Genomic DNA, 16,302 nt, shown 5'->3' on the forward strand with positions numbered 1-16,302 from the left:
ACTTTTTGTTTCATCTGACCACAGAACAGATGACCAGAAGCTTTCGTCTTTCTCTAGGTACGTCTTTGCAAACGTCAGCCGGGCTTTTCCATGCTTTGGTTGAAGTAGGGGGGTCTTTCTTGGTCCACAGAGACCATTTTGGTGCAGTGTCCGCTGGAGTATCCAATTTTTCGTACTTCTTGATGACACTTTGCACTGTTGCCACTGGCACCTGACACTGGCAGTGTTTTTGTACCCTTTTCCTTCCTTTGTGGTAATTACAATGTGTGCTCTCAAGTCCTCACTGAGCTCTTTGGTCTATGCCACGGCAAGTCTTGCATTGACTTGAAAATGACTGAAATGTCACAAGCAAGTTGACCTTTATATCAGAGAACTGCTTAAAAAAAACTCAGAAACATTGAAAACAATATTAAACACTTTAGACCCTTAGAATGGTTTGTTTGAACATCCTATGGCTATCTGTCTTGGTATCACTGGTGTATGAATTGTTTTGGACATGGTGACTTTTTGTCAAAGTTTAACAGCTTTAACCCTTTGACGCGCATTGTGAGTCAGGAGATACTCATTTTCCACTGGATTTTAGTCACTTTTGACCCATGTTGCGCATCAAAGGGTTAACAGTGTTACTTCACTTAACATAATTGGTTCCATACTTGCCTGCACGTCTTATTTATGTCAAATCTGAGGTGAACTGTTGATGTGTAACTGAAAAAAATTAAGTAATTCCTTTTATTTGACAGGGGTATGAATAATTTTGGGCTTAAATGTGTATTTTCTGTTTCTTCCAGCACCTAATAGAATGAGTTAACTACTGAAATCAGATGCATTTTTATGGCCGAATTCTTAATTTTATCCAGCATTTTGTAAAATTTTCTTCAGTTTCTCACATCTTTGATCCAGTTGTGAGTGCTTCTAAATACTCAGTAATGCATTGTTGTATTTTTCTAAAAGATGATCTTCAGAAGAGTCCAGAACTTTAAAAAAAAAAAAACCAAAACTCTAGTTTACATCGTCATAAGAGACAGAATGATTGGTTTGGCTAATGAAGGGCCACCATGACAAATTCTTATGTGCTGCTTAATCACACCCAGGCGACATTTATCACATTTTAAGTGTTTTTATTACAAATTAATTCAAGCTTTTGCACAAGTCAAGGATTTATAACAAGTTCCCTTGCATTTTAATGTTATATATAACATTTTGTTTGATAAGGCATTGTAAAAACAGGGCTCTGTATGTAACAGTATGACAACTGACCTAATCAAAAATGGCTACCTCTACCAGCACAACTCACTTCTGTCATAGCAAGTGCCGAGGTTCACAGGTCAACTCACAAAAAAGTACAATATAATAATAATAATAATCAGTGCTCGACGTCTGTGTGGTGTAGACCAGAAATGTGTGACATTTGTCAGCGTCAGTGGAAATTAGATATATTTGGTTTTAGAGTGTATGCGGCAACATTGCATATAGTTCATGAGCACTTTTTTTTCCTCCGATGATTACAGTGACGTCGTTATCACTGAAGACGTCTAACCCGGCCATCCTATGTGTCATTAAAGGGGACCTGCTATGCTTGTATTTCATTTCTGTCATATATATCAAGATGTTATGTTCAAATTTGGCAGATGTCTATATTAAAGGTGGCTTAAATTTCAAATGATGACATAAAACTGTGAGGCAAAATCTCCGCTTCAAACTGCTCTGAATACGAAAAAAAAACTTTTCTTCACATCCAGTTTAAAAGCTCTGAGCAGGCTTCCAGAATCCAGCCAATCAGAAGAGAGATAGAGGCCTTAAAGAGACAGGAGCCAAAAATATTTTATTTTAAAATTTGAGCGGCTGCACAAGGGGCAAATTTACGATAAATTAGGATTTTTTTTGCACTGTGAATCATGCAAATAAGTCCTTATAAAACAATAGGTGGACAAAATTTCAAATAATGACATTAAAGTAACCCATGTGAGCCAACATCTCAGGTTCAAACTGCTCTAAACACCGGTTTCCATTGTTTTCTTCACACCCAGTTTAAAAGCACAGGCTGCTGCCTCTGAGCAGGTTTCCAGAATCCAGCCAATCAGAAGAGAGATTGAGGCCTTAAAGAGACAGAAGCTAAAAACATTTATTTCTTATTTCAGGAAATGTGAGCGGTAAAGAGTGATAAATTATGATTTTTTTTGTTTTTTGTTTGTCAATCATGCAAACAACTCAAAATGTAAATGAGCATGGCAGGTCCCCTTTAAGGCTTTAAACACCTTATTTTAAGGTTAAACACAAAGTGCTTTCATTATTCACCACTTACTATAGTATACTTACATTAGTACCAGTGTACTCACTGTGTTCCTATGCAGTAGAAAAAAACAATCTCACCATAACTTTCACACATACAGACAATACATATTTATATAGAGGTGCATTATACATGCTAAACATGGACTTCATCCATGGTGACGTTAAATACATAATCTTCCCCCGGTATCTCTTTTCCCAAAAGCTCTCGTTTCTGCTGCTCTCTGCCCCACATTCCCGTGAAAAGTGGCACAGCAGAAGCCTCCAGAAGACACGCTGGCTTCATGGGAAAAGGAAAGGAGGGTGTTTCACAGTTAAAGCAGGTTCTGAGCAACTGTCGGCCCCCGACTGTCCACAAACAGTGCAGAGACGGATCTCGCCTCGTGTTCGGGCCGAGCTGCATGCATTACCGAGATATAAGCACATACGACACGCATTTACAAAACAGCGCCCCCTTTATAACCACGGCCTTATCTTAAATCTTAGTCCCCAAGAACATTCATGAGTGTATACCGACGTTAGACCGATGCATTAGTTTGGCAACTTAACTATTTAAACCTGCATTAAGGCATATTTAAGATACCAAAAAGTGAATTAAATTGTGAATTATCACCCAGCTGTGTGGACTGTTCCATCCTGACTATGTAGTCGTGATGCTTCCTTTACCTCTCATGCAAAATGTGGGCAGTTTTTTGACAATTTTTAGTAAATACACTCAGATAAACCAGGTACATGCTACCTGAAGTCAACAGGTGGAAATGAAAGACTAATTTCCCCCATTAATGGATCAACTAAACCAAAGATTAACGAATAAATATTGAAATTCAATTAGACTGTTTTGAAACTCATGTTGCTCTGTTTCTGAATATGTGATTAGATATTTATTCAACCAAGGAACGTGGCGGAGTTATGTGACGATCGGCGTATGTTTGTCCTTCCGTCCGCCTGTCTGTCTGTTACCAACATTACTCAAAAACGGACCAACGGATTTGGATGAAATGATCAGGGATGGTCAGAAATGACACAAGGACCAAGTGATTAGATTTTGGCAGTGATGTGGCTTATAGTCTGGATCCACGGATTTGTTAAAGATTTCTCTATCATTGTGAGATAGCGGCAAGGCATCACTGTAACTATGACAACAAGTGAACACTACATCAGCTGCCTGCTGACAATCACATTATTGCAATCCTACTACAAATCTACCACTGCGGACTTATCCATCGTAAATGATACAAGGAACAATTGATTAAATTGTGGCGGTGTTTCTGAGTACCATCAATTCCCACCGCCCGCTACACATTTAGGTCATGCGATTCAGTATCCGTACATAACGTACACATGCATAGCACACACCTGTGCTCAGCGCAAGGCCATTTTGTTTGTGGGTGCATCTATGTTAAATGGCCACATTCTATGTTGCCATGATTTCTGTCACAATGTTTTCATGATTTCGGCCGTCGGAAATGGTACGACTGAGCAGCCTTGTTGGAGTACTGCGCTCTCTGAGTGCTTTTCTTGTTAAAATTGATTCTGATTTGGTTGGTCAAAAATGTCTTAATGCAGCTTTACTTAGTCTGGAAGTTCTTGTTGTGGTCCACCTGTTCTTTCTGAATATCGCAAGCTTTCAGATATACAAACTTTAAAATGCAAACCATAAATTCTATGTTTTGACAACAAAGTGGTCAAAATATTTAAAAAACGGGTACAAAACATCCGATGTTGCTCTCATAAGTCTAAAAAACTTGGCACTAACTTTCAGTGAGGCGTCGGTTTGACCCCAGTATACACTTAGAATAGTTGTTCTTCATTATGGCCATGAGAACTGGTTTTCCTTTGCACCACATGCAACATTTATTAGGCTTTGCTGACTTACATGATCCGCTACAGAGTGAACAGCATAGATGAGAAGATGCAGCAGAGGTGTTGATTGGTTTTGGTATTGCGATATCACTTGCTCCTTCCTGCTATCACTTCGCCACAGTGATAAAAGGTTAGTGCAAATTTCAACAGCGCTGGCTCAGGCAATGATTGCATTAGTCCACGGACCCGGCAGTTACTAGTGTTTGTGTTGTGTGTGTGTGATGGGGAAGGCTGGTGATGGTCTTAGTGTGGTTAGGATTTCTGTTGAGTGGTGGTTAGAGACACGGTTACTTCCCTCGGCCGCTGGTGGAGCTGGTGTTGATGATATCGTCGTACTGTGGCGGAGGCTCCGTCTCTATCTGGACGTCCGTGTGGCCGACGGCCTCTTCGTAAGACGGCGGCGGGTCTCCGGCGCCTCCTCTCCCCGACGTCAGCTCTGAGCCTGGGTAAGCTGGGCTGCTGTGGAGGCTGAGTTCTGATTGGTCACCATGGTGGTAATCCCGCCCCCACTGGTCCATGGAGACCACCGACAGGACGTGGTTGTGGTGCGAGTGTCCCAGGCTGGGGCTGCGCTGTGAGCGCTTGCGGGAGTGACATCGCCACATGGTGATGGCGATGGCAGCGATGATGAGCACAACCAGCAGCAGCGGCACGATCAGGTAGAGGGAGTGGATCCCTCCGACCACTGTCTCCAGACCTCCAGACGGGCTGCTTTCCCGAACGTACTCATCCCAGAACCGCCTCTGCAGACAGAACAGACACAAATGTGGTCAGAACCAGGAAGAGACAACGAATACTATCGTCAAGGTAAGACTCAGGTACAGTTTAAACTTTAGCCCCTTTCACACTCCTTTATGTTAACATGTTGGCTTTACACTGATCAGGCATAACATCATGACCACCTGCCTAAAAGCCCTTATATTGTCAAAAATGCTATGAACCATTGGGCCTGGACCAGAGGACCTCTCAGGGTGTCCTTTGGGATCTGAAACCAGAACACTGGATCCTTTGGGTACTGTCTGGGTGTCTTTGAATCAAACGTGTTCCATTGCATCCTGTTGATGGTTGATCAGTATGGGGTCTAGGAAGTTTGGAGGTCAACTCAACATCTTGGGCGATTGTGATGTTCCTCAATATCCATCCATCCATCATCTATACACCACTTAATCCTCATTAGGGTCCCAGGGAGGCTGGAGTTTATCCCAACTGATTTAGGGTGAAGGAAGGGGACACCCTGGACAGGTAGCAGTCTATCACAGGGCTACATATAGAGACAAACAATCACACTCGCATTCACACCTATGGACAATTTAGAGTTACCAATTAACCTGAGCATATTTTTGGACTGTGGGAGGAAGCCAAAGAACCTAGAGAAAAACGCGCGCATGCTCAGGAAGTACATGAAAAATCCATGCAGAAAGATCCCGGGAAAGCTGGGATGTGAACCAGGGAACTTCTAGCCGCAAAGGCAAAAGTGCTAACCATCAAGCCACTGTGCAGCCCCCCTTTCAGACTCCTTTAAGTTAACTTAACATGTTGGCTTTACACCAATAAGGCATAACATTATGACCACCTGCCTAATGTTGTGTTGGTCCCCCTGATGTCGTCAAAAATGCTATGAACCATTGGGCCTGGACCAGAGGACCTCTCAGGGTGTCCTGTGGGGTCTGGAATCAGAACGTTGGATCCTTTGGGTACTGTCTGGGTGCCAAACGTGTTCCATTGCATCCTGTTGATGCTTGATCAGAATGGGGTCTAGGAAGTTTGGAGGTCAAATCAACATCTTGGGGAATTGTCATGTTCCTCAAGATGATCCTGATTGTTTGATATTTTTGCGATATGGTGGGGTGCATTTTTGTGTGGGGGGAGGCCAATGACATTTGGGATTGCCATTTGCATGAAGGAGTGTGACAACATTTATTTGGGTGTCTGAGTCTCTTCAACACGGACACCAAAATCCAAGGTTTTCCAGCAGAACACCAATATAATCAATGTTATTCACTTCACCCGTCAGTGGTCATAATGTTGTGGCTGATCGATGTACATCTAAATGAGCTCCCTGCTCACTTTTCTATAAAAGTCACAATCTTACAAGGTCAGACCAGGCAACATTTCCATCTTCGCTTCTTGAATGAGAAAATACTGTCACTTTATTGGACAGATAAAGCAGAAATGTTATGTATCTGATGTCTGGAAAGGACTTTACTGCTACAAAATTGTTTGCCAAACTGAAGGTCACAGAAGGTGAACTGTCCACTGTATAAATACTTTTTATCTGGATTATGGCGACACAAAGGCAGCGGACGACAACAGCCAAACAAAAGAGAAGCAAATGATGGTGGACGTTCATCTGGGTGGCTCTCACAATGGTTTTCCAAACACGCCTCCCTCTCTCTCGTGAGCACTGGGCTGTTCTTCCTGCTGATAATAATCACTTCCTGAAAAAACACCCACATTCCACCAGCGACCACTCCAGAGTAGAATTTCGCTGCTGGAACCCACAAAATATCACTTCACGGGCTAGTAGTAGTAGTAATATTGATTTGTGGGTTTTTAGCTGCAGATGTTTCTAGATATTTCCAGGCAGCCAGCCATCCACTGCTCAAAGTCAGAATTAACCAGGATAATAAAGCGTTTTTATGGTTGCTGATTTAAATATTTTTAAATCTGTTTAAATCTTTTAATCTGTTGACACCATGAGCTGTGGTGAACCCGCCAAGAAATGTCTGAACACATGACTGAGTTAATATCCCTACAGATGTTAAAACTGCTGACTAATTCAACTGACTGTCATATTTAAAAAAAAAATAAAACACCCATCCCTATTAGGTGGTTTATAGTCTGACTCATCAGACCTGCATTTGGCTGCTTGTTTCAGGCTGTTTCTACTTCCCTTTCTCCTGCTTTCTGCGTTTTAGTTTTTAAGAATCCTCTTCACTACAACAACCTCTGAACAGCAGTCCACACACTGAAAACTATACACCCTGCAGACTATTAGACTCTAAGTGTAAGGAGCATTATTATGTCAAAGCAGTCCGTCCCAATTGTACACATACTGCATGAAACAGTACGTACTTAAGTTGAATTTTATAGTCTGAAGTCATATTTTATGGTATTGTAATTAGTATTTTAAGTCTTATTTTATACTATTAATACATATTTTATAGTGTTGAGTCATATTTTATAGCGTAAAGTCATATTTTTTAGTGTTATGATGTATTTTCTACTGTTTCTTATACGGTGTTGAGTCGTATTGTGTATGTATACTGCATGAAACAGTACGTAATTAAGTCGTATTTTCTAGTTTTTTTTAATGTTAAGACACATTTTATAGTACTAAGATGTATGTTATAGTAGAGGTCGACTGATATGGGATTTTCAAAGGCCAATGCCGATACCGATTTTTAAAAAAATTTTTAGCCGATGGCCGATATCTAAAGCCGATTGTAGAAGCCGATTTTTAAGGCCGATATCCTTTTTTTTTTTAAAGCACGTCGATTACAAAAGGCAATTTAAACACTAAAAGTATATACATGTATATATTACAAATTAAATACACTAGTAGAACTCTAACATTTATTGAACACAAAAAGTGAAAAAGTACAATAACATAAAAAAAATACTTAAAGTTTACAAAAAATACAATTAAAAAGTAACCTGAAAGTGGTTAGGGTTAGGCTTGTTGTTGCCTGGCTCACTTGCTCTGCTCATGCTCCGCTCTCTGAGTGCCGGGGGTCCTTCTAAGGGAAAAGCGGTCGCGGCAGCTGCCCGTACGGGTGCCTGATCACAAATCGGCTTTTTATTTGTAAATATCGGCCGATGGCCGATATTGAAAAAAGTCCATATATCGGCCCAAAATATCGGCCGGCCGATATATCGGTCGACCTCTATTTTATAGAATTTATTTGTATTTTATAGTGTTAACTCTTATTTTATACTATTAATACATACGTTATAGTGTTGAGAAAATACTACTTAATACTACTTAACGTAGTATTTTGTGGCATTAAGACATTTTTTAGTGTTAAGACAAATTTTCTAGTGTTTATTATATGGTGTTAAATAGTGTTTTTATTTTAAGCCATATTTTGTACACATACTGCATGAAACAGTATGTATTTAAGTTGTTTTTTATAGTATAAAGTCATATTTTATGCTGTTAAGACACATTTTACAGTGTTAAGTTGTATTTTATAGTGTTAAGTCTTATTTTATACTATTAATACATACTTTATAGTGTTGAGACATGTTTTACAGTGGTAAGTTGTAATTTATAGCACCGAGACATATTTTATAGTACTAAGTCATATTTTTTAGTGTGAAGACACATCTTCTAGTGTTTATTATATGGTGTTTGTTGTATTTCATAGTATCAAGTTGTATTTTATAGTGTTAAGTTGTATTTTGCAGTGTTAAGTCGTATTTTGGATGCATACTGCATGAAACAGTACGTACTTAAGTTGTATTTAATAGTGTTAACTCTAATTTTATACTATTAATTTATACTTTATAGTGTCACATTTTATAGCCTAATATGTATTTTATATCATTAAGAAGTATTTTTTAGTGTCGAGAAAACACTACTTAACACTACTTAAAGTATTAAGAAATATTTTATAGCATTAAGTTGTACTTTCTAGTATTAAGACATATTTTCTCGTGTTTATTATTTAGTGTTAACTTGTATTTTACAGTATAAAGCCATATTTTTGTGCAAACTGCATGAAACGGTACGTACTTAAGCCTCGTTTCCATATTGCTCAGTGTTTGTACATGAATCAACATTCATTCCTATAAAAACCTCAACGATCTCTAATGTGTTTGCAAAACTCCTGTTTTTTTGCAAACTGTGATTTGCCTAGAGCACATTGAAGAAAGTGAACTTTACACAGAGACCAGACTGTACTCTTAGAAGTTTTAAAAACTGAACCAGGTAACAGGTTGTTCAGCTGTTTGACATATTGTGTAACTGTATAACTGGGAAAAGAACTACAGGTGCCTACATGTGATCTGAAACAGCACAGTCACTGCATCTTTGTGAAACTCAATCAAGCCAGAGCTCACTTCCCTTAGATTAGAACTAAAATGAAGGACAGTGTGGTTTATATTAGTGCCCACGTGTGGCCTTCCAGATGTGTGTCAGCAGTTCTGACTTGTTCTACTTTTCTGTTCCTGTGTGTGTCGTCTTCATTAAAGCAGGAGTTCGATGTGTCCCCGAGTGTCCTCACCGTCTTCTCCTCGTTCTCGAAAGCCTCCCTGGCCTCCTCATAGGTGCACACCTCCTCCCGACACTCCCTCTGGATGTTGCCCTGCTTCATCTCCTCCAGCAGGAAGTTGGCCCTGCGCAGCCGTCGCAGCACCGAGTGGGCTGCGTCCGCCGGCAGGAACACTGGAGGTAGAAAAGGAACATAAGACCGAGGATGAAAACACTGAACAATGTTTTAGACATTTTATAGAGCTGTTTGAATGTTAAAATACAATCATTACACCCTATATAGTCACCCAAAGCATTTCACAATGCACCAGGAAAAGTAGTGTACAGCTGATGGCCAGGAACAAGAAATATGTCCCATCATGCACTGCATCAAGGATGAATGGCAGAACCAATATTCACACATTTCTGATATTTTATAGTGTTGAGATGAATTTTACAGTTTTATGTAAATTGTAAAGTTTTAAGACAAATTTTATAGTACTAAGTTGCATTTTATAGTATTAAGTTGTGTTTTATAGTGTTGAGTCATATTTTTTTTAGTGTTAAGACGTATTGTCTAGTGTTTATTATATGGTGATAAGTCGTATTTTATAGTGTTAAATTGTATTTTTTTATGCATACTGCATGAAACAGTACGTATACTATAGTGTTAGGAAGTATTTTCTAGTGTTTATTATATGGTGTTACATCATACTTTATAGAGTTAATACATATTTTATAGTGTTAAGATATATTTTATACTGTTAAGTAGTATTTTATAGTGTCATATTTTCTAGTGTTTATTATATGGTGTTAAGTCATATTTTTATAGTACTAAGTCGCATTTTAAGGTATCAAGTTGCATTTTATAGCATTAAGTTGTATTTTATAAAGTTAAGGCATATTTTTTAGTGTTGAGACGTATTTTCTAGTATTTATTTTGCGGTGTTAAGTCATATCTTATAGAGTTAGGTCATATTTTATAGCGTTAAGCCGTATTTTATAGTGTTGACACGTATTTTATAGTTTCAAGTTTTATTGTATAGCATTAATTCGTATTTTTTAGCATTGTCATACTTTTTTAGTGTTAAGACGTATTTTATTGTGTTGACAAAATACTACTTCAAACTACTTATAGTATTAAGTAGTATTTTATAGCATGAAGACATATTGTATAGCGCACATTTTAGGGTGTTAAGTCATATTCTATAATGTTAAGATGAATTTTCTAGTGTTTATTATATGGTGTTAAGTCATATTTTATAGTATTTTATAGTGTTAAAATTAGGGCTGGGACTTTAATGCGTTAATTTCGATTAATTAATTACCGCTAAAATAATAACGGATAATAACGCTATTAATTGCACCCTCCTCAGTTCCCTCATTTCTGGCACACCAGTAACGCTGATGAACACTCCAACCCAGTAGGTGGCGGTAATGAACCTTAAGTCTGTTTGTAGCCATGAAGAAGAAGCACAGGAAGTACTGAGTGAAGTCAGGCACTGGTGAACAGTGAAGGAAGATGAGATTGAGCTTGTTGGGCAGAAAATTTTCTTTTAAAAATCTCCCCAATGGCAGCTTGGATAAAAGCCTGGTTGTGTGCAAATTGTACAACAAAGAGTTTTCTGATCACTGCGTCACTTCAAGCTGACGGTATCTCCTCAATATAAAACATGTTGCTGTTAGCACCAGAGCTAACGTTAGCTACGAGTCATGCTAACAGCTAACGTTAGCTACGAGTCATGCTAACGGCTAACGGTGTAGCCATCCCATAATAGACCACTTTTCTAGACAGTGCTTGAGTTTACAGAAAGTCTTAAAATGTTGAATAAAATTGCTATAATTGCATTTAGATTTGCAGTAATCTGAGAATGTAGCAGACAGATGAAAAATGCAGATAAATAGAAATGAAACATTTTTGTGGTTTAAGTTTTTACTCCGTCGAGGCGCTGCCTCCTTGGAGGAGGAATAAACTAAACAACAAAAATATCTCTTTTAATAATAATAATAATTATAAACTTTTTGTTTATGAAAAAATTACATAAATAAAAATTGATATTCCTATAAAAAGAACCATCAAAATTACACCATTTATCAGACCCAGCAAAGATGAAAACAGAATGAATCTGTGGATTTTCAACTTTCTGAAGCTCCTTGAACTACTTATGCTGATTTTATGTGCCATACAGTGGAAAAAACAACTAAATTCAGGCTTTAAGTCATCAAAATCACTTTTTTCTGTATGTCCCATTTTCCTTTTTTTAAAATAAATTTTAAATTATAAACACGTATATGTCTATTCATTGATTCAACTGTCAACCACAATTTTATTTGAATTGAAAAACTTCACTTATTGTGTCAAATATTGCTATTTGACAAAACTGCAATTAATTGTGATTAATTAATTACAAAGCCTGTAATTAATTAGATTAAATTTTTTAAATTGCGTCCCACCACTAGTTAAAATACTATATACTACCGTTTCCTGTATACTGCAGGAAAGAATTCGTACATAAGTTGTACTTAAGTTTATAGTATCAAGTCGTATTTTATAGCGTTCAGACGTTTTTTGTAGCATTAAGTCATATTTTATAGCATGATGTCTTACTTTATACCATTAATACATACTTTATAGTGTTGAGACATATTTTATAGGGTTGACTCTACAATATTACACAGCGTTTAAGACCTATTTTATAATATTGAGAAAAGACTACTGAATACTACTTATAGTATTCAGTAGTATTTTAGAGCACTAAGACATACTTTACAGCGTTAAGTCGTATTTTTTAGTGTTAAGGCGTATTTTCAAGTGTTTATTATATGGGGTTAAGTCGTAATTTATAGTATTAAGTCATATTTTATAGCATTAAACCGTATTATACAGTGTTAAGTCGTATTTTATACTGTTAAGGTGTATTCTATAGTGGTAAGACGCATTTTCTAGTGTTATTATATAGTGTTAAGTTTCATCTTATAGTACTAAGTTTTATTTTATAGCACTAATTTGTATTATCTAGTGTTAAGTCATATTTTTTTAGTCTTAAGATGTTTTTTTGTGTTTAGACGTATTTTCTAGTGTTTATTATATAGTGTTAAGTCATATTTTATATTGTTAAGTTATATTCTATAGTGTTAACATGTATTTTCTAGTCTTTATTACACAGTAATTAAGTAGTATTTTAATCGTATTAAGTCGTATTTTATAGTATAAGTCGCATTTTGCAGTGTTAAGTTATATTTTATAATGTTCAGTTGTATTCCACAGTGTTAAATCCTATTTTATAGTGTTCCGATGTATTTCATATTGCGTAATTTGTTGAATTGACAGCAGGCATGAGACAAATCCATGCGTTATGGCACAAACATTAATAATTTGTATTGCTATGTTTAATGGAAGCAGAGTGAAGTATGACAGAAAATAAATGGGGGAAAAAAGTTATTTTCTTTAGTAATTTTAGATGGAAAGTAGAGAATAAGTGGATGATTTCAGACACAGCCTGAGGAAAATAAATAAAATATGCATGAATCGAGGTAACAAGCAGAGAGAAGAAAATAAAACAGGAAAGTAGGAATGAGCAGAGCAGCGACGGGGGAGGAATTAGGCAAAGAGAAAGTGTGTTGAAAGTGAAGCAAGAGGGACAGAGATGCTGAGAAAATCCAGAAAAGAGAGAGGGGGATCGAAACAAAGGCAGCAGAGTCCAGCGCTGCTCAGTGCCCACATTTCTGCATAAAAACAAAAGCTCCTTGGATTTAGGCATCCGTCCCTGGGCCACATAAGAGAAGCTGGAAGAATGGAGTTGGACAGACAGAGCTCTGTTTCACACATCCACCATATAAACAGAAACCCTGAACAAGATGCCCCAAGATGCCCAGGAATGTTTGATGTTCTACCGAGTTAACAGCGTGAATTATAACTGCACATAACGTGATTGGCACGAGAATTTAAAAGGCACAGAAAATGTAGGAAAACAGGAAATTCCTCTGGGAAAGAATAGGAATTGTTAAAACCTGAAGGGTCACATTCCAGTGTCTAACTTATCAGGACAGACTTGGCAGAAAAACAAGGAATCAGATCAAGTTTCTATTTAAATTGGTACTAAGTTGACATGTACAACTGAGTGTCCATGAACTCACCACTCCCCATGATTCCTGCGAGTCTGTTTGGGGTGACTTATCTGGAGGAAAACCAAACACACATTAGTGCACAGCTTTGAACCTGCTGATACAAGTCACACGATAATTAACCAAAACTCCCCTTTCAACAGCGTCTTAGGATAAGCGGCTGTTTTAAATGCTCCTTTAAACCCAACACAACAAACACGGCCCTGTGAGATGCTGAAAACGAGGTAATGATGCAGATTTTCAAGAACCACGGTCATATGATTCAGGGTCACTGCGATTAGTCAGACTGATTGTGAAATTTCTGACTTCATGTGAAATTCCTTTTACAAGAATTGAGTGGAAAATGAAACTATGGTGTGTGGCATGTAGAGATCACATGTCTTTTTATAAAAAATCACCTTCAACCATCACCTTTAGTTGGGTACAACTACCCTTGTAGCCAAACCAGATCTGAAAGGTCAAGTTTAGTCACTGGAACGCCAAGTTTCAGTAAAAACAACGACAATAACCGGAGATGAAGTTTAGTTTGTTGCTTCCAGCTGTTTAGGAGTATTTCCACCCTTAAAAACGGTAACAAAACTTAATTTATTACTTATGTAATTGTAAAAGCATCCCTCACATGGAGATGGGATCAGTCAGGAGCTGAAGTTTAGTTTGTTGCTTCCAGTTGTTTAGGATTATTTCTTCCGAGTTAATTAAATATCTGCAGCATCGACAACAGCAGGATACAAATAACATTACTTCAAAACAAAACTGAAACTTTATTTATGACTTCTAATTATGAAAGTATCCCCCACATGGAGACAGGATCCATCAATAGCTGAAGTTTAATCTGTTGCTTCCAGCTGTTTAGGATTATTTCCTCTAAATTTATCAAATATCAACATTAGACAGCAGCAGGTCCAAATGAGGTTACTTCAAAACGAAAGTGGAACTCCGTTTATTACTTATAATTATAAATAATCCCCAATATAGAGACAATATGTACCAGGATGTAAACAAATCAGCATTTAAATAATTTGAATCCAAAGGTTGATATTATTTTACTGCAAAAGTCTGATTTGCTCAGTAAAGCCAGACTATTTTTCTGTCATATTAAGTCTCTTTTTACGGGATATTTTTCAATTTCACAGCAGGATATTTGCAGTCGTGACATTGTTGTGTATTTATTACAGAAATTGATCATTAAAATATGGCGACAGGTAGTCCACTGACAATAAAAACACAATTTAATGCACTATAATCATGGTAGTTTGATAAGTTATTACACATGGCTTTATTTTTTCATATTTAAAACATTCTATAGGTGAACTTTTTTCCCATTAAATAGTCAGTTTTCATCCAAATAACCAAAATAAAGCCGTTGTAATCCACTCACATCAGATAATTAGGAGCATTAGCTGTACAATTAACCACCAAACTATGTCAGAATGTGATTTCTTAACTCTCATATTGGCAGATTTCTACTCTACATACATCAATAGAATAATAAAATTCCTGAAATTCAGTTTTTACGCAAGATGTGACGCATCAAGCTATTAAATTAGACATTTCTGTTGAGTTTAAAATCCCCCCCAGAACTAATAAATCTCTATTTTATTAACATCCGTGAAACGGTTGTTTTGCTGCTCTAACTGACTCATCTCTGCCGGACTGACAGCACCAATGGCGGCTGCTCTTCTCACACATGGATGGAATCTGCGGCTCAAAATAGACCAAACACCCAAACAAAGCGCCGCCGCCCCGGTACGAGCCCCGGCACGAGCCTCACCGGAGGGCCCCGGCGCCGTTATCCCGCTGTCCGGGCTCCACCGGGACGGATAACGGAGCGTTCCTCCCCCGATATGTGTCGGTTAATGACAGCCGCCGGTCATTTGTAGGATCGGTGCGTCCGGCTCCGGATGCGGTTTAACGGGATCCAAACGGTGGAACGTCCGCACCCAGAGGTCGAATAGGTGACCTCCGGTAAATATTGCCGGATTTTCCTCAGCGTCTAAACCGTCTACGGTTGTAAATGCGTTTTTTTTTCCGTCCTTCTTACCTCTTTCCGTCCCCAAAATGCGCATAGACAATCCTCCGCTGATTCTACAGCCTGTAAGAGTTGCTATGCACAGTGCGCATGCGCAGAGTGATGCTTGCATTAACTGCGCCTAAATGAAAATTAAAGAGACAGAACAGAATGTGTAAGTACACATAATACTATATACTATTATGTACAGTCTATCAGATAGAACAGACAGTAGAAGTATATATATATATATATATATATATATATATATATATATATATATATATATATATATATATATATAAAAATAAAAAAAATATTTGCTAATTAGCAAAAATGGAGAGCAACCTAACTCATTTAAATATTGTGAGTAAAGACTATACCATTTAATTATAGAGATCAGTCTGGCTAATTTAAATATACGGTTAATACCCTACAGTGAAATTCTTTATAGAGATTATTCTGTCTAATTTAGACCTGAAGTTATAGCCCTACAAGTTTTTAAGTGTATTATTTGTTTTATGTATTCATATATTTTATTGATTTTTGCCTTTTATTTGTTCAATGGAGTACCAGTTGAGCCAAAGACCAGTTGTAAAGTTAACTTTTAAAACCCCCATGTTTGATCCCAGTGCTGACAGTGATTCCATAGATTCCACAGATATGATGGAGCATAGATCGGTTAAAAAAGAAAAAAAAATGCAGTCTAGTCTAGTTGTGAGAGCACCATTCAGGTCTGAAATCACTGACGAATAGGAATTGTTGGCCAATAGGATTACATTCTTTAACAATCTTGCCTTTTATCTTCTGGACATTTGATACA

General features: G+C 37.6%; 1 protein-coding gene across 2 annotated transcripts; it reads right to left on the reverse strand.

The window, feature by feature from the left end:
- Window positions 1-1,097: 1,097 nt before the first annotated feature.
- prrg1 (proline rich Gla (G-carboxyglutamic acid) 1) lies at window positions 1,098-15,606 on the reverse strand. Of its 2 annotated transcripts, none has more exons than XM_023295369.3 (4): window positions 15,513-15,606; window positions 13,484-13,524; window positions 9,381-9,541; window positions 1,098-4,895 (listed from the first exon to the last, which is right to left on the reverse strand). In XM_023295369.3, exons 2-4 carry the CDS (start codon window positions 13,491-13,493, stop codon window positions 4,440-4,442), a joined length of 627 nt encoding a protein of 208 aa, XP_023151137.1. In that variant the 5' UTR covers window positions 13,494-13,524; window positions 15,513-15,606; the 3' UTR covers window positions 1,098-4,439. The 2 variants fall into 2 exon arrangements, with proteins under 2 accessions (XP_023151137.1, XP_023151139.1); XM_023295371.3 differs by lacking the exon at window positions 15,513-15,606 and adding an exon at window positions 15,243-15,506.
- Between the last annotated feature and the right edge of the window lie 696 nt (window positions 15,607-16,302).

Source organism: Amphiprion ocellaris, chromosome 2 (assembly GCF_022539595.1).
Source record: "Amphiprion ocellaris isolate individual 3 ecotype Okinawa chromosome 2, ASM2253959v1, whole genome shotgun sequence".
NCBI lineage: Eukaryota > Metazoa > Chordata > Actinopteri > Pomacentridae > Amphiprion > Amphiprion ocellaris.

What these genes read in the sequence shown, in the direction of transcription:
- prrg1 (XM_023295369.3), bottom strand. An exon ending in TCGAGAACGAGGAGAAGACG is followed by an intron (nt 4,896 to 9,380) that starts GTGAGGACACTC and finishes TTCTGTCTGCAG; the next exon opens with AGGCGGTTCTGGGATGAGTA.